The sequence below is a fragment of the Pseudophryne corroboree genome, chromosome 5 (genome assembly GCF_028390025.1).
Source record: "Pseudophryne corroboree isolate aPseCor3 chromosome 5, aPseCor3.hap2, whole genome shotgun sequence".
Taxonomy (NCBI): domain Eukaryota; kingdom Metazoa; phylum Chordata; class Amphibia; order Anura; family Myobatrachidae; genus Pseudophryne; species Pseudophryne corroboree.
In genome coordinates, this window is record NC_086448.1 from 360,200,622 (window position 1) to 360,224,771 (window position 24,150).

General features: G+C 48.4%; 1 protein-coding gene across 1 annotated transcript in view; it reads left to right on the forward strand.

Annotated features, from left to right (window-relative positions):
- The window catches only part of TEX10 (testis expressed 10), a 266,061-nt gene that overhangs the window by 61,518 nt on the left and 180,393 nt on the right, over nt 1-24,150 (forward strand). Inside the window, exon 3 of the mRNA XM_063922654.1 lies at nt 16,659-16,905. Within this exon, the coding sequence (XP_063778724.1) occupies nt 16,659-16,905 (247 nt within the window). The remainder of the gene's footprint in view (nt 1-16,658; nt 16,906-24,150) is intronic.

Sequence of the window (24,150 nt, forward strand, 5' to 3'; positions counted from 1 at the left end):
GAAGGCCCAAAGCCATCGAAACTGGTGTTGCTCACCTCCTGGCACCGCTATCTTGCTCTGTGCTCTGTCACTGCATTTGCTGGTTCTTGAGAGAAACCTGGGAACACAGCCACAGACACTAACGCAAGCTTTACCAATGGGCTCTCTCTATTCCTCCCCCATAATGTTATGTTTTGCGATTGCTCACATTAGAACTAACAGTGCATACACACAGGAAGATTTTGACTTTGCGATTTCCCCTGGAGTTCCCCACCTTCAATTTTAACTATGTGTGATTCTAAGTTTCAATTTTGACTATACTTTGTAATAGTACACAATATAGACAGGATTGACTTGCCTGCACAGTCTCATCTTTCCTTGCAATACTGACCCCGCGTGAGTGCGCATCGGTATCGCAGTTGGCTAAACACAGTGCAATTTGCACTAACTTTCCTTGTGATTTTGACTATATAATCAAAATCGAATGAGAAAATCTCACCGTGTGTACATGACTTTAGATTTTATTTAATAATTTGACCTGGCAGTTTATATACCCTTCATGACCAAAGGGTTGGTCTTCAGTATGCCGCCGGCTGGGATACCAGCACTGGCATGCTGACACACATTCTCCCTCTTGGGGGTCCACAACCTCCCTGGAGGGAGAATCGTGCCACCGTGCCCACAGCGTGGCGAACGCAACGAGCCCGCAAGGGGCAAATTAGCGCTCGCCCAGCTGTCGGTATGCCTGCGATCGGGATCCCGACCGCCGGCCACTCATTCTACACCCGACCAAAGGACTATTACTTGTTTCATGTCAGAAATGTGAATTATATGTTGTACTTTAAAGACAGATGCAGGTTATTTTAGTAGCTTTTTAATGTACATATATTTTTACTTTATAATGAAAAAATTCTTTCTGTAGTACTGTGACGACATGTGATGACACAGCTGGCGCGTCGTGTCGCTCAGTGGTAAAAGACACGTGGTTACTTTCCTAGCCCTGGTCCTACACATGGACTTCATCAATTGCCAATATGTTATTAGTTATATGTTAGGCAATATTGTATTATATTGTATGATATTATTGTTACAAGGGTACAGTTATGTTTTCAATGTATATATATGAATGTATTGGTTATTCTGCTATAGTTTGTAAAATAATGTTTCCCCATGTGACGATCAGATAACCTATGTATTTGCTCTGTCTGGGAAGATGCAGCCAGTCTCAGATGTCAGGCCATACACCCCCCTCATTCTTCCCCACACAATGGATTCCAGGCCACACAATCAGATTAAGTAAGGTTACTTTAGTTAACATCTATTGTGGCCTAGGGGACATGCCTGGGCATGTGAAAATAGGGTTGCTCTGAAACTGTCTGGGGGTGTCGCCTTATTGTAGAAAAGACAAAGGTTTGATAATAGCAAAGAGGGGACGTGAGACAGAGGGTGAGAGAGAGGCAGGAGACTGACTAAGAAGTAATGTTCTGTCAGGAGCTCCAGGAGGGAATTGTCGTGTAGAATTGGATCACAGAAGTGTGCTGAACTGTGTTATAACCTATTCTGTCAATAAACCACTGTTGGTTTTTCATCTACCACCGTGACTGATTTTGAACCCAATATCCTCACATTTGGCGGCAGCAGTGGGATCACTCAAGACACCAGCAGAAAGGAATAAACCACAGCAGGCAATGGATTCTGCCCCGCTATGCTACCGCTACAGCAAGAAGGATCAACTACAGGACCTCTGTCGAGCAAGACGGATTGAGTTTAATACAGTGGATACCAAGGAATCCCTAATTGGAAAACTGGCTCAATGGGACGTTGAGCACCCTTGTGATAAGGAGGAAGAGGAGGATATGGTCGAGGCCTCAGCGGAGGAGACCAGTAATGGAACCAGGGCAGTGGAGCTTGTGGTTGGAAGTTTGTCAGCATATCGGCAGGCTGAGAAGCCGGATCTTTTATTTATAGTTTCCAAAATGCAGTACATTTGGGAGTACTGGAATGAAGCTCAGTGGGAAATCAGCAGGTGGAGAGTATCCAGCATACAGGACAAGTTGTGTCATCTTGGGAATGCGTTCATGCACTGCAGAAGTGAAGCAGCCACATGGAATCTGCTGGGGGAGCCAGAGTTTGAGGAATTCAGGGAGGAAGTGATCGCCACAGTGGCCCAAATGACACAAAGAATACAATATACAGAGACGGAAGAGCAAGTGCAGAGTAAATTGCCTTCCCGGACAGAGCCAGAAGAAGTGGCATTGGATCGGGGGCCCCTGGATACCCCAGCATGGCGAGGCCAGTGTTACAGGGTGGATGTGGAAAGGCACCACCTGCAACAGCTTCTCCCATACCCAAGGGAAGAAGTTGCCCAGTGGTCTATACAGAAGGAAGCACACGAAGTGAAGACAGCAGTGAGCACAATCCAGGCACCCCAGGAGGAACTGCACTACAACTTCCCTTTTGCTGAGATGGAGGATGAGGACTTGGTGAGAGAGTGTCAAGAACTGTCTGCCCAGTATGTTACACTGGAAAAGGATGACCTTGACCAGGTGGATGCAAGGAAGCGCTGTCTGCAACCCGTTCTCTTCTCCCTGGGGGAATGTCACAGTGAAACACTCAGTGACCGGCCTGAGCTGTGTTACAACTGGCCATTTGCAGGCTTGGAGGATATAGAAATCATCGCAGAGTGCCAGCGAGTCATTGAGGAAGAAGTCGCTACTATCACCCGACCACCACTTCAGCAGCAGAGCCTCCAAGGGAATCCTTCAGGTGAGCACCAACCAGTCCTGGCTACTGAGCCATTTACAGTGTTGTGTTTGGGGGAGGCTACTGAAAATGAGAAGGGAGTGGGGTCTGTCATCCAAACACCCCAGGAGAAGATGCACTATGCCTTCCCATTGGCAGAGGTGGAAGAGGAGATCTCTGCGAGGGCAGCAGTAGGTGGTAATGTCCCAACTATAAGCATGGCTAGTGCAGACAGTGTCTCACTTCAGGCTGATCAGCATATTCGGCTGAGGGAGGCCTATTGTGAAGCTATGTTCATGGCTGCCCCAGTTATTTTATCAGAAAAGGATGTTCAGGAAGGGCCCAGTGTATCTCCAGCAATTGTATCTCTCCCAGAAGATTCTGGAGGTCTGTTCTCATTCAGTGAACTTGATGGTAAGGAGCTGCAGTCTGAATGCCAGAATCTTCCCTGTGACTCAGAGAAAATCCAGGGATCAGACCTGGTGAAAATAGCATCAGCTCAGGAACTGGAAGGGAACATGTTGCTCTACTCTAGGGCACCTGAATGTGTTTTGGACTGGCATTGTGTGCAAGGTGAAATGACTGACTCTAACCAGGACAATGGTGGTCAGCCAGTACATGTAGCAGTGAATGGAGAAGGTAATGCCACTGTCCCGGTGAACCTACATCCATGTTCCAGTACAACGATGGTTGAGTTGGTGGATACACACAAGGAAGCTGAGCAGATTGTACTCCAGGCCAAAGCATACAAGACTCAGAGTAGGATCCCACAAGTTACCCAGCTAGCCAGGCTGGAGGAAGCATTTACCCAGGATAGCACAGAAGAAACTTCTGGCATGAAGGAATCCCCATTGTGCCCTGACAATTACCATACCCGTGGTTCATGTTTGGGGGAGGGAAGCCACTGTCCTGATGCACCAGAGGTGATGGAAGTGGGGTTCCCAGGGAATACATGGTTGGGGAGGGAGAGTGAGGGCCCCAGAGATCAGATTTTGTTTATGGAGGAAAATTGTGACTATCTGAAATGTGAGGTTACCCAGTTGGGTGTAGGGGAATTATTAGGTCCCCAGGTGCAGTTATTGGACTTATTGAATTACACTGTTGCACATGCTGTTACCCCAACCCGGCGGCTGTCTACAAAGGGGACTTTGATTAATGTATTTAGATGGGACACCGGGGGGAAATACAAGAACTATGGACTGCTGATCACGTTTCCACCGGACCCTGGTAAGACTGTATTGAGTTATGCACTGTGGGCCACACACCCACCAGACCGGGGAAAGAAATTCCCACACAAGCCTCATGACAATTACCACAGACTTTGGACCTGGGACGCAGGTGGTCTCCGTACAAACTGTACAATGCTATTCACAAAAACCACCAGACCCACAAGAGAAACCTGCCAGTCATTATTATGACGGGGCACAGACTGTCTGATGTAGGAGAGTATCACTGCGCTCAGCAAGCTTCAGCTACTTAGGACACAGGGCGAGAAAGTAGGGGAAGGTAATGTGACGACATGTGATGACACAGCTGGCGCGTCGTGTCGCTCAGTGGTAAAAGACACGTGGTTACTTTCCTAGCCCTGGTCCTACACATGGACTTCATCAATTGCCAATATGTTATTAGTTATATGTTAGGCAATATTGTATTATATTGTATGATATTATTGTTACAAGGGTACAGTTATGTTTTCAATGTATATATATATGAATGTATTGGTTATTCTGCTATAGTTTGTAAAATAATGTTTCCCCATGTGACGATCAGATAACCTATGTATTTGCTCTGTCTGGGAAGATACAGCCAGTCTCAGATGTCAGGCCATACACCCCCCTCATTCTTCCCCACACAATGGATTCCAGGCCACACAATCAGATTAAGTAAGGTTACTTTAGTTAACATCTATTGTGGCCTAGGGGACATGCCTGGGCATGTGAAAATAGGGTTGCTCTGAAACTGTCTGGGGGTGTCGCCTTATTGTAGAAAAGACAAAGGTTTGATAATAGCAAAGAGGGGACGTGAGACAGAGGGTGAGAGAGAGGCAGGAGACTGACTAAGAAGTAATGTTCTGTCAGGAGCTCCAGGAGGGAATTGTCGTGTAGAATTGGATCACAGAAGTGTGCTGAACTGTGTTATAACCTATTCTGTCAATAAACCACTGTTGGTTTTTCATCTACCACCGTGACTGAGTGATTTTGAACCCAATATCCTCACAAGTACTGTTCCATAATTAGTAATATCCACACAATATACCCCAAAATGTAACAGACCGTAAGGAACTATAAGGGTGCTTATTGCTGGCTTTCAGTGCATCGTGTTGTTGCATCAGTCAGCCGTTTAGTGATACAGGGTCTGGGTAGCTTTGCCTAGTATGTAAACCTTTATTTGCAAACTTGAAAATTATAACTTTGTAGGTAAAGAGTTTGGTTAGAACAGGTGGGATAGAAGTATTAAAATCATGCTATGCAATAATGTTACATGAAGATTATTCTTCATTGTAGCTTTTATAATGTCTGAATTGATTGCCACGGTTATGCAAAATTCACACATTACGCTTTTTTAATTACAGGCTGTTGCAAACATTTGATGTCCTAGTACGTGTGCAGGCTTGCTTGTGTCTGATTTCTCTGACGTCCTAGTGGATGCTGGGAACTCCGTAAGGACCATGGGGAATAGCGGGTCCGCAGGAGACTGGGCACAAAAGTAAAGCTTTAGGACTACCTGGTGTGCACTGGCTCCTCCCCCTATGACCCTCCTCCAAGCCTCAGTTAGATTTTTGTGCCCGAACGAGAAGGGTGCACACTAGGGGCTCTCCTGAGCTGCTTAGTGAAAAGTTTAGTTTTAGGTTTTTTATTTTCAGTGAGACCTGCTGGCAACAGGCTCACTGCATCGAGGGACTAAGGGGAGAAGAAGCGAACTCACCTGCGTGCAGAGTGGATTGGGCTTCTTAGGCTACTGGACACCATTAGCTCCAGAGGGATCGAACACAGGCCCAGCCATGGAGTCCGGTCCCAGAGCCGCGCCGCCGACCCCCTTACAGAGCCAGAAGCATGAAGAGGTCCGGAAAATCGGCGGCAGAAGACATCCTGTCTTCACCAAGGTAGCGCACAGCACTGCAGCTGTGCGCCATTGCTCCTCAGCACACTTCACACTTCGGTCACTGAGGGTGCAGGGCGCTAGGGGGGGGCGCCCTGAGCAGCAATAAAAACACCTTGGCTGGCGAAAATACATCACATATAGCCCCCAGGGCTATATGGATGAATTTTAACCCCTGCCAGATTACACTGAAAAACGGGAGAAAAGGCCGCCGAGAAGGGGCACACTGGCGCCATTTTCCCTCACAGCTCCGTTGGAGGGAAGCTCCCTGGCTCTCCCCTGCAGTCACTACACTACAGAAAGGGTTAAAAAAGAGAGGGGGGCACTAATTAGGCGCAGTATAAACAATACAGCAGCTATAAGGGGAAAAACACTTATATAAGGTTATCCCTGTATGTATGTATGTATGTGTGTATATATATATATATATATATATATATATATATATATATATTTCTCTATCGTCCTAGTGGATGCTGGGGTTCCTGAAAGGACCATGGGGAATAGCGGCTCCGCAGGAGACAGGGCACAAAAAGTAAAGCTTTACGATCAGGTGGTGTGTACTGGCTCCTCCCCCTATGACCCTCCTCCAAGCCTCAGTTAGATTTTTGTGCCCGGCCGAGAAGGGTGCAATCTAGGTGGCTCTCCTAAAGAGCTGCTTAGAAAAGTTTAGCTTAGGTTTTTTATTTTACAGTGAGTCCTGCTGGCAACAGGATCACTGCAACGAGGGACTTAGGGGAGAAGAAGTGAACTCACCTGCGTGCAGGATGGATTGGCTTCTTGGCTACTGGACATTAGCTCCAGAGGGACGATCACAGGTACAGCCTGGATGGTCACCGGAGCCTCGCCGCCGGCCCCCTTGCAGATGCTGAAACGAGAAGAGGTCCAGAATCGGCGGCAGAAGACTCCTCAGTCTTCTTAAGGTAGCGCACAGCACTGCAGCTGTGCGCCATTTTCCTCTCAGCACACTTCACACGGCAGTCACTGAGGGTGCAGGGCGCTGGGAGGGGGGCGCCCTGGGAGGCAAATGAAAACCTTTTTTGGCTAAAAATACCTCACATATAGCCTCCGGGGGCTATATGGAGATATTTAACCCCTGCCAGAATCCACTAAAGAGCGGGAGACGAGCCGCCGAAAAAGGGGCGGGGCCTATCTCCTCAGCACACAGCGCCATTTTCCTCACACAGCTCCGCTGGTCAGGAAGGCTCCCAGGCTCTCCCCTGCACTGCACTACAGAAACAGGGTAAAACAAGAGAGGGGGGGCAAAATTGTGGCAAAACTATATTATTAAAGCAGCTATACAGGGAGCACTTATTATAAGGCTATCCCTGTCATATATAGCGCTTTTGGTGTGTGCTGGCAAACTCTCCCTCTGTCTCCCCAAAGGGCTAGTGGGGTCCTGTCTTCGTTAAGAGCATTCCCTGTGTGTCTGCTGTGTGTCGTACGTGTGTGTCGACATGTATGAGGACGATATTGGTGTGGAGGCGGAGCAATTGCCAAATATGGGGATGTCACCTCCTAGGGGGTCGACACCAGAATGGATGCCTTTTATTTATGGAATTACGGGATAGTGTCAACACGCTAAAGCAGTCGTTTGACGACATGAGACGGCCGGACAATCAATTAGTGCCTGTCCAGGCGCCTCAAACACCGTCAGGGGCTGTAAAACGCCCTTTGCCTCAGTCGGTCGACACAGACACAGGCACTGATTCCAGTGGCGACGGTGACGAATCAACCGTATTTTCTAGTAGGGCCACACGTTATGTGATTTTGGCAATGAAGGAGGCGTTACATATTGCTGATACTACAGGTACCACAAAACAGGGTATCATGTGGGGTGTGAAAAAACTACCTATAGTTTTTCCTGAATCAGATGAATTAAATGAGGTGTGTGATGAAGCGTGGGTTGCCCCCGATAAAAAAAATGCTAATTTCAAAGAAGTTATTGGCTTTATACCCTTTCCCGCCAGAGGTTAGGGCGCGCTGGGAAACACCTCCTAGGGTGGACAAGGCGCTCACACGCTTATCAAAACAAGTGGCGTTACCCTCTCCTGAGACGGCCGCACTTAAAGATCCAGCAGATAGGAGGATGGAAAATATCCAAAAAAGTATATACACACATACAGGTGTTATACTACGACCAGCTATAGCGACAGCCTGGATGTGCAGTGCTGGGGTAGCTTGGTCAGAGTCCCTGATTGAAAATATTGATACCCTGGATAGGGACAATGTTTTACTGTCTTTAGAGCAAATAAAGGATGCATTTCTTTATATGCGTGATGCACAGAGGGATATCTGCACACTGGCATCACGGGTAAGTGCTATGTCCATTTCGGCCAGAAGAAGTTTATGGACGCGACAGTGGTCAGGCGATGCGGACTCAAAACGGCATATGGAAGTTTTGCCGTATAAAGGGGAGGAGTTATTTGGTGTCGGTCTATCGGATTTGGTGGCCACGGCTACAGCCGGGAAATCCACCTTTTTACCTCAAGTCACTCCCCAACAGAAAAAGACACCGACTTTTCAACCGCAGCCCTTTCGTTCCTTTAAAAACAAGAGAGCAAAGGGATATTCATATCTGCCACGAGGCAGAGGAAGGGGGAAGAGACAGCAACAGGCAGCTCCTTCCCAGGAACAGAAGCCCTCCCCCGCTTCTACAAAAGCCTCAGCATGACGCTGGGGCTTCTCAAGCGGACTCGGGGGCGGTGGGGGGTCGTCTCAAGAATTTCAGCGCGCAGTGGGCTCACTCGCAGGTAGATCCCTGGATCCTGCAGATAATATCTCAGGGGTACAGGTTGGAACTAGAGACGGATCCACCTCGCCGTTTCCTGAAGTCTGCTTTACCAACGTCCCCCTCCGACAGGGTGACGGTCTTGGAAGCCATTCACAAGCTGTACTCTCAGCAGGTGATAGTCAAGGTACCCCTTTTACAACAAGGAAAGGGGTATTATTCCACTCTATTTGTGGTACCGAAGCCGGATGGCTCGGTAAGACCTATTCTAAATCTGAAATCCTTGAACCTGTACATAAAGAAGTTCAAGTTCAAGATGGAGTCACTCAGAGCAGTGATAGCGAACCTGGAAGAAGGGGACTTTATGGTATCCTTGGACATCAAGGATGCGTATCTCCACGTTCCAATTTACCCCTCACACCAGGGGTACCTCAGGTTCGTCGTACAGAACTGTCACTATCAGTTTCAGACGCTGCCGTTCGGATTGTCCACGGCACCTCGGGTCTTTACCAAGGTAATGGCCGAGATGATGATTCTTCTTCGAAGAAAAGGCGTATTAATTATCCCATACTTGGACGATCTCCTAATAAGGGCAAGGTCCAGAGAACAGCTAGAGATGGGATTAGCACTGTCTCAAGAAGTGCTAAAACAGCACGGGTGGATTCTGAATATTCCAAAATCCCAGTTAATTCCGACAACACGTCTGCTGTTCCTAGGGATGATTCTGGACACGGTTCAGAAAAAGGTTTTTCTCCCGGAGGAAAAAGCCAAGGAGTTATCCGAGCTTGTCAGGAACCTCCTAAAACCAGGAAAGGTGTCTGTACATCAATGCACAAGAGTCCTGGGAAAAATGGTGGCTTCTTACGAAGCAATTCCATTCGGCAGATTCCACGCAAGAATTTTCCAGAGGGATCTGTTGGACAAATGGTCAGGGTCGCATCTTCAGATGCACCAGCGGATAACCCTGTCTCCAAGGACAAAGGTATCTCTTCTGGGTGGTTGCAGAGTGCTCATCTATTGGAGGGCCGCAGATTCGGCATACAGGATTGGATCCTGGTGACCACGGACGCCAGCCTGAGAGGCTGGGGAGCAGTCACACAAGGAAGAAACTTCCAGGGCGTGTGGTCGAGCCTGGAAACGTCTCTTCACATAAACATTCTGGAACTAAGAGCAATCTACAATGCTCTAAGCCAGGCAGAACCTCTGCTTCAAGGAAAACCGGTGTTGATCCAGTCGGACAACATCACGGCAGTCGCCCATGTGAACAGACAGGGCGGCACAAGAAGCAGGAGTGCAATGGCAGAAGCTGCAAGGATTCTTCGCTGGGCAGAGAATCATGTGATAGCACTGTCAGCAGTGTTCATCCCGGGAGTGGACAACTGGGAAGCAGACTTCCTCAGCAGACACGACCTTCACCCGGGAGAGTGGGGACTTCATCCAGAAGTTTTCCACATGCTGGTAACCCGTTGGGAAAGACCAATGGTGGACATGATGGCGTCTCGCCTCAACAAAAAACTGGACAGGTATTGCGCCAGGTCAAGAGATCCGCAGGCAATAGCTGTGGACGCGCTGGTAACGCCTTGGGTGTACCAGTCGGTGTATGTGTTTCCTCCTCTGCCTCTCATACCAAAAGTATTGAGAATTATACGGCAAAGAGGCGTAAGAACGATACTAGTGGTTCCGGATTGGCCAAGAAGGACTTGGTACCCGGAACTTCAAGAGATGATCACGGAAGATCCGTGGCCTCTACCTCTGAGAAGGGACTTGCTTCAGCAGGGTCCCTGTCTGTTTCAAGACTTACCGCGGCTGCGTTTGACGGCATGGCGGTTGAACGCCGGATCCTAAAGGAAAAAGGCATGCCGGAAGAAGTCATTCCTACTTTGATTAAAGCAAGGAAGGAAGTAACCGCGCAACATTATCACCGCATTTGGCGAAAATATGTTGCGTGGTGCGAGGATCGGAGTGCTCCGACGGAGGAATTTCAACTGGGTCGATTCCTACATTTCCTGCAATCAGGATTGTCTATGGGTCTCAAATTGGGATCTATTAAGGTTCAAATTTCGGCCCTGTCGATTTTCTTCCAAAAAGAATTGGCTTCAGTTCCTGAAGTCCAGACTTTTGTTAAGGGAGTGCTGCATATACAGCCCCCTGTGGTGCCTCCAGTGGCACCGTGGGATCTCAATGTTGTTTTGGACTTTCTCAAATCTCATTGGTTTGAACCACTAAAAACTGTGGATTTGAAATATCTCACATGGAAAGTGACCATGCTACTAGCCCTGGCTTCGGCCAGGAGAGTGTCAGAACTGGCAGCTTTATCTTACAAAAGCCCATATCTGATTTTCCATTCGGACAGGGCAGAACTGCGGACTCGTCCGCATTTTCTCCCTAAGGTGGTGTCAGCATTTCATCTGAACCAACCTATTGTAGTGCCTGCGGCTACAAGCGACTTGGAGGACTCCAAGTTGTTGGACGTTGTCAGAGCTTTAAAAATATACATTTCAAGGACAGCTGGAGTCAGGAAATCTGACTCGCTGTTTATACTATATGCTCCCAACAAGTTGGGCGCTCCTGCGTCTAAGCAGACTATTGCTCGCTGGATTTGTAGTACGATTCAGCTTGCACATTCTGTGGCAGGCCTGCCACAGCCAAAATGGGTAAAAGCCCACTCCACAAGGAAGGTGGGTTCTTCTTGGGCGGCTGCCCGAGGGGTCTCGGCATTACAACTCTGCCGAGCGGCTACGTGGTCGGGGGAGAACACGTTTGTAAAATTCTACAAATTTGATACCCTGGCTAAGGAGGACCTGGAGTTCTCTCATTCGGTGCTGCAGAGTCATCCGCACTCTCCCGCCCGTTTGGGAGCTTTGGTATAATCCCCATGGTCCTTTCAGGAACCCCAGCATCCACTAGGACGATAGAGAAAATAAGAATTTACTTACCGATAATTCTATTTCTCGGAGTCCGTAGTGGATGCTGGGCGCCCATCCCAAGTGCGGATTATCTGCATTACTTGTACATAGTTACAAAAATCGGGTTATTATTGTTGTGAGCCATCTTTTCAGAGGCTCTGCTGTTATCATACTGTTAACTGGGTTTAGATCACAGGTTGTACGGTGTGATTGGTGTGGCTGGTATGAGTCTTACCCGGGATTCATAAATCCTTCCTTATTGTGTACGCTCGTCCGGGCACAGTACCTAACTGAGGCTTGGAGGAGGGTCATAGGGGGAGGAGCCAGTACACACCACCTGATCGTAAAGCTTTACTTTTTGTGCCCTGTCTCCTGCGGAGCCGCTATTCCCCATGGTCCTTTCAGGAACCCCAGCATCCACTACGGACTCCGAGAAATAGAATTATCGGTAAGTAAATTCTTATTATATATATATATATATATATATATATATATATATATATATATATATATATAGCGCTCTGGTGTGTGCTGGCAAACTCTCCCTCTGTCTCCCCAAAGGGCTAGTGGGGTCCTGTCCTCTATCAGAGCATTCCCTGTGTGTGTGCTGTGTGTCGGTACGTTTGTGTCGACATGTATGAGGAGGAAAATGATGTGGAGGCGGAGCAAATTGCCTGTAATAGGGATGTCACCCCCTAGGGGGTCGACACCTGAGTGGATGAACTGTTGGAAGGAATTACATGACAGTGTCAGCTCTTTACAAAAGACAGTGATTGACATGAGACAGCCGGCTACTCAGCTTGTGCCTGTCCAGACGTCTCATAGGCCGTCAGGGGCTCTAAAGCGCCCGTTACCTCAGATGGCAAATACAGACGCCGACACGGATACTGACTCCAGTGTCGACGGTGAAGAGACAAATATGACTTCCAGTAGGGCCACACGTTACATGATTAAGGCAATGAAAAATGTTTTACACATTTCTGATAATACGAGTACCACCAATAGGGGTATTATGTTCGGTGAGGAAAAACTACCTGTAGTTTTCCTGAATCTGAGAAATTAAATGAGGTGTGTGATGAAGCGTGGGTTTCCCCCGATAAAAAAACTGATAATTTCTAAACAGTTATTGGCATTATATCCTTTCCCGCCAGAAGTTAGGGTGCGTTGGGAAACACCCCCTAGGGTGGATAAAGCGCTCACACGCTTGTCAAAACAGGGGCTCTACCCTCTCCTGAGATGGCCGCCCTTAAGGATCCTGCTGATAGAAAGCAGGAGGGTATCCTAAAATGTATTTACACAACATACTGGTGTTATACTGCGACCAGCAATCGCCTCAGCCTGGATGTGCAGTGCTGGGTTGGCGTGGTCGGATTCCCTGACTGAAAATATTAATACCCTAGATAGGGACAGTATATTATTGCCTATAGAGCATTTAAAAGATGCATTTCTACATATGTGTGATGCACAGCGGGATATTTGCCGACTGGCATCAGGAGTAAGTGCGCTGTCCATTTCTGCCAGAAGAGGGTTATGGACACGACAGTGGTCAGGTGATGCGGATTCCAATTGGCATATGGAAGTATTGCCTTATAAAGGGGAGGAGTTATTTGGGGTCGGTCTTTCAGACCTGGTGGCCACGGCAACAGCTGGGAAATCCACGTTTTTACCCCAGGTCGCCTCTCAACATAAGAAGACGCCGTATTATCAGGCGCAGTCCTTTCGTTCCCATAAGGGCAAGTGGGCAAAAGGTTCCTCATTTCTGCCCCGTGACAGAGGGAGAGGAAAAAGGCTGCAGAAATCAGCCAGTTCCCAGGAACAGAAGCCCTCTCCCGCCTCTGCCAAGCCCTCAGCATGACGCTGGGGCTTTACAAGCAGACAGGGAGGCAGTTTTGGAAGCCATTCACAAGCTGTATTCCCAGCAGGTGATAATCAAGGTACCCCTCCTGCAACAGGGAAAGGGGTATTATTCCACACTGTTGTGGTACCGAAGCCGGACGGTTCGGTGAGACCGATTTTAAATCTAAAATCTTTGAACACTTACATACAGAGGTTCAAATTCAAGAGAAGGGGACTACATGGTGTCTCTGGACATCAAGGATGCTTACCTTCATGTCCCAATTTACCCTTCTCACCAAGGGTACCTCAGGTTTGTGGTACAGAACTGTCACTATCAGTTTCAGACGCTGCCGTTGGATGGTCTACGGCACCCCGGGTCTTTACCAAGGTAATGGCCGAAATGATGATACTCCTTCGAAGGAAGGGAGTTTTAGTTATCCCTTACTTGGACGAGCTCCTGATAAGGGTAAGATCCAGGGAACAGTTGGAGGTCGGTGTAGCACTATCTCAGGTAGTGTTGCGACCGCACGGTTGGATTCTCAATATTCCAAAATCGCAGCTGGTTCCGACGACTCGTCTTCTGTTCCTAGGGATGATTCTGGACACGGTCCAGAAAAAGGTGTTTCTCCCGGAGGAGAAAGCCAGGGAGTTATCCGAGCTAGTCAGGAACCTCCTAAAGCCTAGCCAAGTCTCAGTGCATCAATGCACAAGGGTTCTGGGAAAAATGGTGGCTTCCTACGAAGCAAAGCCATTCGGCAGATTCCACGCAAGAACTTTCCAGTGGGACCTGCTGGACAAATGGTCGGGGTTGCATCTTCAGATGCATCAGCGGATAACCCGGTCACCAAGGACAAGGGTGTCCCTCCTGTGGTGGTTGCAGAGTGCTCATCTTCTAGAGGGCCGCAGATTCGGCATTCAGGACTGGGTCCTGGTGACCACGGATGCCAGCCTGCGAGGCTGGGGAGCAGTCACACAGGGAAGAAATTTCCAGGGCTTATGGTCAAGCCTGGAGACATCACTTCACATAAATATACTGGTGCTAAGAGCCATTTACAATGCTCTAAGCTGAGCAAGACCTCTGCTTCAAGGTCAGCCGGGTTGATCCAGTCGGACAACATCACGGCAGTCACCCACGTAAACAGACAGGGTGGCACAAGAAGCAGTCAATGGCAGAAGCTGCAAGGATTCTTCGCTGGGCGGAAAATCATGTGATAGCACTGTCAGCAGTATTCATTCCGGGAGTGGACAACTGGGAAGCAGACTTCCTCAGCAGACACGACCTCCACCCGGGAGAATGGGGACTTCACCCAGAAGTCTTCCACATGATTATAAACCGTTGGGAAAAACCAAAGGTGGACATGATGGCGTCCCGCCTCAACAAAAAACTCGACAGGTATTGCGCCAGGTCAAGGGACCCTCAGGCAATAGCTGTAGACGCTCTGGTAACACCGTGGGTGTACCAGTCAGTGTATGTGTTCCCTCCTCTGCCTCTCATACCCAAGGTACTGAGAATTATAAGATGGAGAGGAGTAAGCACTATATTCGTGGCTCCGGATTGGCCAAGAAGGACTTGGTACCCGGAACTTCAAGAGAGGCTCTCGGAGGATCCGTGGCCTCTACCTCTAAGAAGGGACCTGCTCCAGCAAGGACCCTGTCTGTTCCAAGACTTACCGCGGCTGCGTTTGACGGCATGGCGGTTGAACGCCGGATCCTGAAGGAAAAAGGCATTCTGGATGAAGTCATCCCTATCCTGATCAAAGCCAGGAAGGATGTAACCGCAAAACATTATCACCGCATTTGGCGAAAATATGTTGCGTGGTGCGAGGCCAGTAAGGCCCGACGGAGGAATTTCAACTGGGTCGATTCCTACATTTCCTGCAAACAGGAGTGTCTATGGGCCTGAAATTGGGGTCCATTAAGGTTAAAATTTCGGCCCTGTCAATTTTCTTCCAGAAAGAACTAGCTTCAGTCCCTGAAGTGCAGACGGTTGTAAAAGGGGTACTGCATATACAGCCTCCTTTTGTGCCTCCAGTGGCACCTTGGGATCTCAATGTAGTTTTTGGGTTCCAAAAGTCACATTGGTTTGAACCACTTAAAGATGTTGGCCCTGGCCTGGGCCTGGCGCGTGTCAGAATTGGCGGCTTTATTCTGTAAAAGCCCTTATCTGATTTTCCATACGGACAGGGCGGAATTGAGGACTCGTCCTCGGTTTCTCCCTAAGGTGGTTTCAGCGTTTCACCTGAACCAACCTATTGTGGTGCCTGCGGCTACTAGGGACTTGGAGGACTCCAAGTTGCTAGACGTTGTCAGGGCCCTGAAAATATATGTTTCCAGGACGGCTGGAGTCAGAAAATCTGACTCGCTGTTTATCCTGTATGCACCCAACAAGCTGGGTGCTCCTGCTTCTAAGCAGACTATTGCTCGTTGGATTTGTAGTACAATTCAGCTTGCACATTCTGTGGCAGGCCTGCCACAGCCAAAATCTGTAAAAGCCCATTCCACACGGAAAGTGGGCTCATCTTGGGCGGCTGCCCGAGGGGTCTCGGCTTTACAACTTTGCCGAGCAGCTACTTGGTCAGGGGCAAACACGTTTGCTAAATTCTACAAATTTGATACCCTGGCTGAGGAGGACCTGGAGTTCTCTCATTCGGTGCTGCAGAGTCATCCGCACTCTCCCGCCCGTTTGGGAGCTTTGGTATAATCCCCATGGTCCTTACGGAGTTCCCAGCATCCACTAGGACGTCAGAGAAAATAAGAATTTACTTACCGATAATTCTATTTCTCGTAGTCCGTAGTGGATGCTGGGCGCCCATCCCAAGTGCGGATTGTCTGCAATACTTGTACATAGTTATTAACTAAATCGGGTTATTGTTATAGTGAGCCATCTTTTCTAGAGGCTCCTCTGTTATCATACTGTTAACTGGGTTCAGATCACAAGTTATACGGTGTGATTGGTGTGGCTGGTATGAGTCTTACCCGGGATTCAAAATCCTTCCTTATTGTGTACGCTCGTCCGGGCACAGTATCCTAACTGAGGCTTGGAGGAGGGTCATAGGGGGAGGAGCCAGTGCACACCAGGTAGTCCTAAAGCTTTACTTTTGTGCCCAGTCTCCTGCGGAGCCGCTATTCCCCATGGTCCTTACGGAGTTCCCAGCATCCACTACGGACTACGAGAAATAGAATTATCGGTAAGTAAATTCTTATTTTCTCTGCAGCGCTGGAGATAATATACAGGAAAGGGCAAAATGCATTCTATATTACATATTTGGAAGATGTACACACTTACATCTTTTCAAAATTGATTTTTATACTTGATTACGTCTTAAGTTTTTTTTATGTTTTTCCTCTTCCCCCCCCCCTGAAAGGACACTGTCTGGTGCATCTAGCAACGCAGAGGAAGGTCTCTCTTCTTCAAATAATTTGAAAGCATTTATTCAAGCAATCATTCCAATTTTGATAGAATGCTGGGTTGAAGAGTCACCTGCTGAGACCACAGGTGATGTTTCGGAGAAACTTCTGCAACCTGTAGCACATCATCTGCTGCAGCAAGTACTGAGCATCATTTCTCTTCTTTGGAAGCTTAGTGAACACCAGGATGAATCACAGAAAATGGTAAGTTTTAATTATTACAAGCTTTGTCTATTTGACATTTTGTATTTTCGTCATTGTCTATTTAGAATGCTAGCTAATATGTGGTAAATCATTGACAGAGCTATAAAGGAGAATATGGGTATAAGGTTATGGATGAGGATCTAGCAAATGATATACACTGCTTTATTTACAAAGCATCGCTTACCAGCATTTTGGAAGTGAAAATGTAAAATGGCACTCTGAGTTAGTGTAAAGCCTGGCATGCGAGTGCCGCTTTTTTACGTTTTCTCTTACGTACTAGAGGATGCTCGGGTCCACATTAGTACCATGGGGTATAGACGGGTCCACTAGGAGCCACTGGCACTTTAAGAGTTTAATAGTGTGGGCTGGCTCCTCCCTCTATGCAAAGGGGGTGCAGCTCATGATTGATGCCATTAGGGATGTGTTACACATTACTGACACACCACCTGAGCAGGTTGAGGAGGCTTACTTCACAGACAATAAGAAAGCCTTCCCTGCGTCTAAAGAATTAAACGCATTATTTGAAAAGTCGTGGGAAACCCCGGAGAAAAAATTCCATATCCCAAAAAGGGTTCTGGTTGCTTTTCCCTTCCCTTAGGAGGATAGGAAAAAATGGGGAAAACCCACCCATAGTTGACGCATCTGTCTCCAGACTGTCTAAAAAGGTGGTTTTACCTGTCCCTGGATCTACCGCGTTAAAAGAACCGGCTGATCGTAAGATTGACACTACGCTCAAATCCATATACACTGCTTCAGGAGTGGCGTTAAGGTCCACTATTGCCTGTGCATGGATTTCTAAAGCCATAGTAAAGTGGTCAGGCACATTACTAGAGGACTTAGATACGATGGATAGAAGTGACATTGAACTGTTTTTACGTAACATACAGGATTCTGCGGGGTTCATGGTGGACCTGGGTACTCTGAATGCAAGGATATCTTCCATGGCTGTTTTAGCACGCAGGGGACTCTGGCTATGCCAGTGGTCGGCAGACGCGGAATCCAGGAGAAGTGTGGAGAACCTTTTTGTTCATCAATATCGCAGTTTTTTTCGGACCGCAAAGACAAAAAAGTCCAAGCCTCCTACCACCTTCTTTAGAGGTGGTCGGGCAAAATCCAAGATGCTTGCACCTGCAGGTTCCCAGGACCAGAAGCCTGCTTCTGGTTCCTCAAAATCCTCAGCATGACGGTGGACTGCACAGCCTGGATATCGGGCTGGCGGGTGTGAGACTCGGACATTTCAGCCACGTCTGGGTGTCGTCCGGCCTGGATACAGGAGATTGTGTCCCAGGGGTACAGACTGGAGTTTCAAAAACTCCTGCCTCACCGATTCTTCAAATCAGGCTTGCCAGCTTTACTGCCAGAAAGGGCTATCCTACAGGAAGCCATCCAAAAATTGGAAAAGTCAGATCATTGTTCCAGTTCCACCTCATATGCTACACATGGGTTACTATTCAAACCTTTTCGTGGTACCGAAACCGGATGGTTCGGTCAGACCGATTTTGAACTTGAAATCGTTAAACCCTTATCTAAGGGAGTTCAAATTAAAAATGGAGTCTCTGAGAGCGGTGATCTCAGGTCTGGAGGAGGGAGAGTTTCTGGTATCCCTTGATATCAAGGATGCGTACCTCCACATTCCGATTTGGCCACTGCATCAGGCTTATCTCAGATTTGCACTGTTAGACAGTCACTATCAGTTCCAGGCACTGCCATTCAGTCTCTCCACGGCACCGAGGGTGTTCACCAAGGTAATGGCAGAGATGATGATTCTCCGCAGACAGGGAGTGAACATTATTCCATATCTGGACGATCTGCTGATAAAGGCATCGTCCAGGGAGAAGTTGTTGCAGTCCATTGCTCTCATTACTCATGCTCAGGTTGGCTCCTGAACCTTCTAAAGTCACATTTGGAGCCGACAAAGAGATTCTTTCCTGGGGATGATCCTCGACATGGAAGTGCAGAGGGTGTTTCTACCGGTGGAGAAAGCGTTGGTGATGCAATCAATGGTCCGGGATGTCTTGAAGCCTACCTGGGTATTGGTTCATCAGTGCATTCGCCTTCTGGGAAAGATGGTTGCCTCCTACGAAGCTCTACAGTACGGAAGATTTAATGCTCGGTCCTTCCAACTGGATCTCCTAGACAAGTGGTCGGGATCTCACCTACACATGCACCAGAGGATACGTCTGTCGCCGAAAGCAAGGATTTTCACTCCTCTGGTGGCTGCAAATGCCTCACCTTCTGGAGGGCTGCAGGTTCGGGGTTCAGAACTGGATCCTTCTTACCACGGATGCAAGTCTCGGGTTGGGGCGCAGTCACTCAAGGGGAAACCTTCCAAGGAAGGTGATCAAGTCTAGAATCCATTCTTCCAGTAAACATTCTGGAACTGAGAGCCGTATACAACGGTCTTTTCCAAGCTGCACATCTGCAAAATCAGGCCATTCAAGTACAGTCGGACAATGTGACGACGGTAATCTACATAAACCGACAGGGAGGAACGAAGAGCAGAGCTGCTATGTCAGAGGTAACACGAATCCTTCTCTGGGCAGAAAAGCACGCAGTGGTGCTGTCCGCAATCTTCCTTCCAGGAGCGGACAACTGGGAAGCAGGCTTTCTCAGCAGGCACGATCTCCATCCAGGGGAATGGGGCCTCCATCTGGAGGTATTCACAGAGGTGACCAGTCTTTGGGGCGTACCTCAAATAGATATGATGGTCTCACGTCTCAACAAGAAACTTCTGAGGTACTGTTCCAAGTCGAGAGACCCACAAGCAGTGGATGCCCTGGTAACACCGTGGGTGTTCGTATGTGTTACCTCCACTTCCTCTCATTCCAAGAATTCTAAAACTCATAAAGAGAACAAGGGTTCAGGCAATTCTCATTGCTTCGGACTGGCCAAGGAGAGCTTGGTACACGGATCTACTGGACTTACTGCTGGAAGATCCGAGGCTTCTTCCTCTTCGTGAGGACCTTCTGCAACAGGTGCCGTTCGCTTATCAAGACTTACCGCGGCTACGTTTGATGCCATGGAGGTTGAACGCCAGATCTTAGCCCGGAAGGTTATTCCGAGCAAGGTTATTCCTACCCTGATACAGGCTAGTAAAGGAGAAACGTCTAAACATTATCACATTTGGAAAAAATGTGGCTTGGTGTGAGTCCAAGAAGTTTACTACGGTGGAGTTTCAACTGGGACGGTTTCTCCTCTTCCTACAAGCAGGTGTGGATATGGGCCTGCGTTTGGGATCCATAAAGGTCCAGATTTCGGCTCTATCCATTTTCTTCCAGAAACAATTGGCTGCCCTCCCTGAGGTTCAGACTTTTTTGAAAGGGGTTCTGCACATCCAGCTTCCCTTTGTGGCGCCGACGGCACCCTGGGATCTTAACGTGGTGTTGCATTTCCTGCAATCAGATTGGTTTGAGCCTTTACAGGAGGCTGAGGTCAAGTTTCTCACGTGGAAGGCTGTCACATTGTTGGCCTTAGCTTCTGCTCGGCGTGTGTCGGAATTGGGGGATTTGTCCTGTAAAAGCCCCTACTTAATCTTCCATGAAAATAGAGCTGAGCTGAGGACGCGTCAGCAGTTTCTTCCAAAGGTTGTGTTGTCTTTTCATATCTACCAACCTATTGTGGTGCCAGTAGCTCCAGACTCTTCGATTACATCAAAGTCCTTGGATGTTGTGAGGGCTTTGAAGATCTATGTGAAGTGGACTGCTTGTCACAGGAAATCGGACTCTGTTTGTCCTTGATGATCCCAAGAAAATTGGGTGTCCTGCTTCTAAGCAGACGATTTCTCGCTGGATCAGGTTCACTATTCGGCATGCGTATTCTATGGCAGGATTACCGTGTCCTAAGTCTATCAAGGCCCACTCTACTCGTAAGGTAGGTTCTTTCTGGGCGGCTGCCCGGGGGGTCTCTGCTTTACAACTTTGCTGAGGCAGCTACTTGGTCAGGTTTGAACACGTTTGCAAAGTTCTACAAGTTCGATACTTCGGCCTCTGAGGACCTAAAGTTTGGTCAATCAGTTCTGCAGGAGCCTCCGCACTCTTCATCCCGTACTGGGAGCTTTGGTACATCCCCATGGTACTAATGTGGACCCCAGCATCCTCTAGGACAGGGGTGGCCAACCAGTCAGAGACAAAGAGCCAAAAAAATGTGTTAGGTACGTCAAAGAGCCGACATTGAGCCGAAGGCGCACATGCAAAAATGGGGTGTGACCTAGTGCCTTCTAGGTCACGCCCCTGGTATAAAATATATTGAAAAAGCCAGATCCAACATAAAATACATTGAAAAAGCCACTTCCACATAAAATAATTGTAAAAGCCAGATCCACATAAAATATATTGAAACATCCAGATTCACATAATACACTTCAGCTCCCCCATGTGTCACTCCAGCCAGCACCCTCCTGTGTCGCTCCAGCCAGCACCCTCCTGTGTCGCTCCAGCCAGCACCCTCCTGTGTCGCTCCAGCCAGCACCCTCCTGTGTCGCTCCAGCCAGCACCCTCCTGTGTCGCTCCAGCCAGCACCCTCCTGTGTCGCTCCAGCCAGCACCCTCCTGTGTCGCTTCAGCCAGCACCCTCCTGTGTCGCTTCAGCCAGCACCCTCCTGTGTCACTTCAGCTTCCCCCAATTCATGCCATTGCAACAGCCCGTTATGTGTCCTCTGTTTGCTGGTGGGTGTCTCATCTCTAGTATTTGGCTCCCTCAGTTCTAAGTCCCCGTAGTGCTGCTGCGTGTTTTTCTGGAGAGCAGGGGTTACCGGATGTTGTGGTCATGTGACTTTGTGTGTTAGGAGCCACATTTGAAGAAAGAAAGAGCCACATGTGGCTCAAGAGCCACAGGTTGGCCACCGCTGCTCTAGGACGTAAGAGAAAATAGGATTTTAATTACCTACCAATAAATCCTTTTCTCGTAGTACGTAGAGGATGCTGGGCGCTCGCCCAGCGCTTCGTTATCCTGCAGTGTTTACTTGGTTCAGTACTGCTTTGTTAGTTACGTACTGCATTGTTACTTGGGTCAGTAATGATATTCAGCTTTTGCTGAGTTTTCAAGCTAGTTAGCTTGGTTTGCCTTGTTTGTGAGAGCTGGTGTGAATCTCGCCACTATCTGTGTAAAATCCTTATCTCGAAGTTGTCCGTCTCCTCGGGCACAGTTTCTAGACTGAGTCTTGTTAAGTTCAAATATATTCCTATTAAATATTTATAATGCCAGCGTTAATATATGCTGTGGACGCAAGGCGCATCTTATTACCATATACGATAAAAGTGCGCTGTACTTCGCAAACACTACATCCCTTAAGAGAAAACAAGCACTCGCACACATTGTCTGAGCTGGGGCTTCTCCCACATTGCGTGGTTGTGATGCCACAGACGTGGTGGAGTAAAATTTGGCAGCAGAGAGTTCGGGTTCAGGGGTTCCTTACCCCCCCAGTGGGTTTGTAGCACCGGGGGCAACAAATGACCCACCTTGGGCTACCTTTTCCACACTGTTAAACACTTTTAACTAAATTGGCGCCCCCTGTGGGACCACCTGTACCAATGCAGCAGTTTATGGTCCCTGCTATTAATCCGCCATGAGCAGATCAAATCTCCACTCACTTAAAGCTGTTGAACCGGTCACTGACTAAATCCAAGTGTTACTGTCGCCCGCCTAAGACGTCTTCTAAATGGGCCTTTACCTCCTCCCAATCCACTGCTATCCCAGACACGTCTTGTGAGGAGGATGGTGCTTATACTGATCCCACAGACACTGACTCAGATGTTTCTGATGGGGAAGGTAAGTCATTGGTGGATGTCCCTGATTTGATTGAGGCAATTAGGCTCATTCTTCAGGTGTCTGATGATCCTGAGCGTGAGGCTATCTCTAAAAAGCCAGATAGATTTAAACGTAAGAAGGTGGTTAAACAAGTTTTACCTCATTCTCAACACCTGGCTGACATGCGTCAGGAATCCTGGGAAAATCCGGGGACAAAATTCACATCAAATAAGAGGCTGTTGGCTCGCTATCCTCTCTCTGTGGAGCCGCCTGTAGATTCTCATGTGGCGCACATGGTAGTTTTCCTTGCTCTGCCTCTAACTACCGTCACCTCTCTGAAGGAACCGACGGATAGACGTGTGGAGGGTTGTTTGAAAGCGATTTACACCCTAACGGGTGCTGTGCATAGGCCAACTATTGCAGCAACATGGGCTGCTGAAGCTGCTGAGGCGTGGGCTCAGGAGCTAGAGGCGGAGCTTCCTTCTAATGCTTCTGAGCATGCTTGACAATGTCACATATATTACCACGGCTTCTCTATACCTTAAGGAGGCAGCCTCCGATGCCGGGGTGCTGGCGGCCAACGCTGCTACTACGTCCGTCTTGGCCAGACGTATCTTTTGGTTGAGATCCTGGTCGGTGGATATGGATTCCAATAAAATCCTGGAGGTGCTTCCTTTCAAGGGAGACATTCTCTTTGGAGAAGACCTCAATAAGAATGTGGCTGATCTGGCTACTGCTAAAACAGCTTGCCTACCTAGTACAGCTCCTTCTGCACAGAAGGCTAAAAGTACTTTCCCTCTGCCCTTTCGTCCTCCAGGTAAAGCAAAAGGTCAGCCATACCCAAAGCAAGCTCGTGCCTCCAGACATGCAAAGCCCAGACCAAAGCGAGCCTGGGCTGCCAGTCAGCCTGCTTCCAAAACTGACAAGCCTGCCGCATGACGGGGCGGGGATCCCAGCATGGGGGGCCGACTTCTAGGTTTTGCCTAGAAATGGTTGAAGACCACTTCAAATACCTGGGTAAGGGAAGTCGTCACTAGAGGTTACGCCGTACCCTTCAAGAATCGTCCCCTTCATCAATTTTGCCTGACAGATGTGCCTCTGGACCCGGCAAAAGCAAACACTCTGCACTCGGTGGTACATTCCCTCCTGACCACAGGAGTGGTAGTACAGGTGCCTCTAGTTCAGAGAGGCAAGGGGTACTATTCATCGCTGTTTCTAGTCCCGAAACTGAACGGGTCCCCGCTGCCCATTCTCAATCTGAAGTCCTTGAACAAATATGTGCGGGTCTCCAAGTTTCGGATGGAAACTCTGCGCTCTATTGTTCTGGCCTTGAAGCCTGGGGACTATATGGTCTCCCTGGACATACATGATGCCTTCCTGCATATTCCCATTGTAGTGTCTCAGTAGCAGTACCTGAGGTTCGCGGTGGGCAACCTTCATTACCAATTTCGGGTGTTACCCTTTGGTTTGACAACGGCTCCCCGAGTTTTCACCAAAGTAA